The sequence below is a fragment of the Eurytemora carolleeae genome, unplaced genomic scaffold, assembly GCF_000591075.1.
Source record: "Eurytemora carolleeae unplaced genomic scaffold, Eaff_2.0 scaffold1759, whole genome shotgun sequence".
Lineage (NCBI taxonomy): Eukaryota > Metazoa > Arthropoda > Copepoda > Calanoida > Temoridae > Eurytemora > Eurytemora carolleeae.
In genome coordinates, this window is record NW_019397648.1 from 1 (window position 1) to 3,613 (window position 3,613).

At 38.6% G+C, this 3,613-nt stretch overlaps 1 protein-coding gene across 1 annotated transcript; it reads left to right on the plus strand.

Moving 5' to 3' along the window:
* Positions 1-317: 317 nt before the first annotated feature.
* On the plus strand, positions 318-2,259 carry LOC111715328 (F-actin-monooxygenase mical2). Its single transcript, XM_023490650.1, has one exon. The coding sequence runs from the start codon at positions 418-420 to the stop codon at positions 2,176-2,178; it is 1,761 nt and encodes a 586-aa protein (XP_023346418.1). The 5' UTR covers positions 318-417; the 3' UTR covers positions 2,179-2,259.
* Positions 2,260-3,613: the final 1,354 nt, after the last annotated feature.

The following is a 3,613-nucleotide window of genomic DNA, read 5'->3' on the forward strand; positions in this document are numbered from 1 at the left end:
CCCCTTACCAGCTGGCCATACAATTACTCCCCCTATGAAAGGTTTGTGCTGAAAGTGTCTGGTTTGTTTCAGGGACAAGGAAAGGATGCTCCACTGGACTAATCAACCAATAGTCCAGTCCTTCTCAGGTCGGTCCGGTTCTAAATATTCCTGGTAAGAGCCGAGACGGTACAAAATAATTTCAAAGTATACTGGAGCAGAAGTGGAATTATGTCGGAATACAGGTGAATCGTGACGGGTCGGTAAATTATAATCCTCCGGTCCGGTACACAATTATAGGCTCTGACCCTGCACTTTAAGCTGCACTCGGCTCATGCGGCATGCCTCAGTTCAGTTCCCTACTTTAACTAAGTGGGTGCGCTCAGCCTCAGAGAAGTAATCAGTTTCCTTTTGATCTTGACAGGAGACGGACGAACCATGGTAGTCCGAGGAACAACAGCACTTGAAGTGTGGAGTAAACGTGTAACTGCAGGGTATCCTGGAGTAAGAATTGTGAATATGACAACATCGTTTAAGGATGGTTTAGCTTTCTGCGCAATCATTCATCATTTTCACCCAGAGCTTATAGATTTTCACTCCTTGGTTTCTGACAACATTGAAGAGAACTGCAGGCTTGCATTTAACATTGCAGAGAGTAAACTGGGTATCCCTGCTCTCCTGGATCCTATAGATATGGCAACCTGTGCTTCTCCAGACCGTAGATCCATCCTTCTTTATTTATCCGAATTCTACAGTAAACTTGCAACCAATAATCCACCATCTCCAGCTCAAAACCTATCCAAGATCAATCTCAATAGTTCATCCAACCTCAGTTCTTCTCCCACCCGTTCATTCTCCCTTTCAGCCAATCAATCCCCGTCCCTCCCCTCCTCCTACTCCTCCTCCTCCACCACTGCTATAGATCAGTCCTCTCTTTATACCTCCCCAGTGTCTCTGTCCACAGCTGTGAACCATCCAACTAAATTAAATTTGAGCAGTGAACCAAACAATTCTGGATTTACAGATTTCCTGAAACCCCTGGAGTGTCCTAAACCTTGCAACCTGAAGTCTAGGTTAGCCAACCTGGAACTCAGGGATGAGACCAGACCTCACTCCGTCCTACTTAGTAAATCTGCTGAGAGAAAAAACTCTGTAGACTCCGGGTTTGAAACGAATCTATCCTGCTCCATTGACTCTTCCTCCTCCTCCTCCCATGCATCTCCTAGAGTGTCTCCGAGCTTTAGTTCTTCTACACCTCTCCGTCCTGAGTCCCAGTTTAGAAGATATGATGTTGAACTTCCGGAAATATCAAATTTCCCCGAGTGCAACCTTAATTCTGAATACAGAGGGAAGGAAGAGTTTCCGTCCTGCCAGAATCAAATTACTGCGAAGAGTTTAATCACTTCATCCCTCTCCTCCTCTTCCTTCTCTCTTCTCTCAAACTCAGATTTCCATGTTCGTCCTGCATCCCGTCACGGGCCTAGTCTAAAGTACCGAAGGAGTGAGGGACAACCCTTGAAAAAACTGTTTGGTAGTGAAGATAGACTTCATTCCCTTCGGGATTTTGCCTTGAACAGTGTAAATAGTGAACCTGAGAAATCATCTAAACCCAATCATGCAGTTGAACGTATATCTGGAGACACGGCCGAAGAGTCAGTCCCGTCCAACTCCTTTAAATCTGCGTTAAATAAATTTAAATTAAGTGAATCTTTATCCAGTCCCCCGGAGCCAAGTAAGGAGCGGAGAAGACAGCTTGAGTGTAAAACAACACAAACAGATCTCAGTTTACTCGTCTCCAAGGTGTCTCAGCAGGACAAAACCTTGAACTTTGAGAAACAAGGAGAGAATTTGAAACCAGTAGTTGGGACAAAGCAACCCTTGTGCTCTACCAGCTCCAGGATACAGCTAAACCCAGTCATTAAACCTTCAGATCTTAGACGGTCCAGTTTCTCTTCCAAACCCAAACTGGAGAGTTTAAACCTGCTCAGGGTGGACCGGAGACCAATAAGAAATGAATCTCGTCCTATGGTTGAACCCATCTCTCTCCGATACGATTTCTCAACAAAGGAGCCGAAATTGAGGCAGAGAAATAATGAAAGCGTCGGACACACCCAATCCCGACACTCCTATCATTCATCATCGAACCAGGATTATAAATCTTTTTTCACTAATTTCGAGGGACAATCAACTCTAGTGTAGAATATCAATACAGTGTTATTTCCAAATATATATTAAGTTAAATATCGATTATTTCACTATAAATAAAGACTATTTAAATGACATGTTTTTACTTAATGCTTTGTGTAGAGAGAGTATGTTGATAAACTTTGAAAATTGTTAAAAATTAATGATCAAAAAATTAATGATCAGTTTTACTCTTATATCAAAAGAATTGAGTCTTTCCCAAATCTCAAATTTTGGCTTTCCCAAATCTTTGCAACCTGATGTTGTAAGCCTTCGATATTTCAACCAAAGATTATTTGATCTAGAATTCCTAGTTTGTATTATGTAAGGTCTACCGCAGTGGGTTTCGAAGCTACAAGGATTAGAAAATCAGAGTTTTAACAAAGACTCAATTTCTGGCCAACATAAGCTGTGGTTTCCATTCTTATTGATATACTTACAAATTAAACCACTTGATTTTTTTTTTGAAAAATAATAATTTCAGCACTTTTGTAAATGTTTAGGGTAAAAAAAAACCGGACAACTCGTTAAAAATTCCAGAATTTACCCAACGTGATCATGATTCAGGGCCATGGTCATGTTCTTTGTTAAAAGGAGCAAACAAATGTTTAAACATGTATTATATAGCTCACAAACTCAAGATAAGAGTAACTTATGTTTCACGAATCCCTGTAAACCAAAAATAGATAGATTATTAGATTATTGAAAAAAATTTAAATTAGATTATTTTTAATTTCAAAATTCCAAGGTTTCCATAAATAATGCCACAAAATATGTTCTAACATTTATTCTTTCATATTTAGAAGTATTTACAGTGAGACCTATAAAACAATGAAATAGGAAGACGCATAAAAGTTAAGACTTTGAATTGTCCAATCAACATGAAACTCGTCACACAGATCCATTTCACTAAACAAGTTGGTTTTCAAGCTACTAGTAAAACCAAATAGAATAGAGTCAAATATAACGTAATGTTCTCAAATTAGTTGACAAGTTTTCCAAGATTAAATAAAAAAGTGTAAAAACAGAAACTAAAGAACACATAAAAGTGCATTTATTTTACACATTTTAAGACAAAATTATCCCTATTATTAATAATTTTGTCTTACACAAGAACTGAATTGGCACTTGTGACGTCAGAATACAGCTGTAGTGAGAGTGTACAAATACTACGTTGCCATCTATTGTACTAGAATCTATTTGGGTAAAACTATTTGTTAATAACAACATAAAATACACTTAGGATTGCTTAAAGGTCGTCTTTCTTTTCCACGGTTGTATGGGTCCCACCGGAGAAAACCAAAAAGTAAATCTATATTTGGACCAAATATTAAAATTTAAAACTGAAGATGTTTTGGCCTTGATTTCGACTTGTCTAGACAGCCTAGAACTTGTTAATTTCTCATCCTTCATCTAATATTCATCTTGTCTATATATCCCAGTCTATCTA

Coding starts and splice junctions, on each gene's coding strand:
- LOC111715328 (XM_023490650.1), top strand. CDS start 418: ATGGTAGTCCGAGGAACAACAGCACTTGAAGTGTGGAGTAAACGTGTA.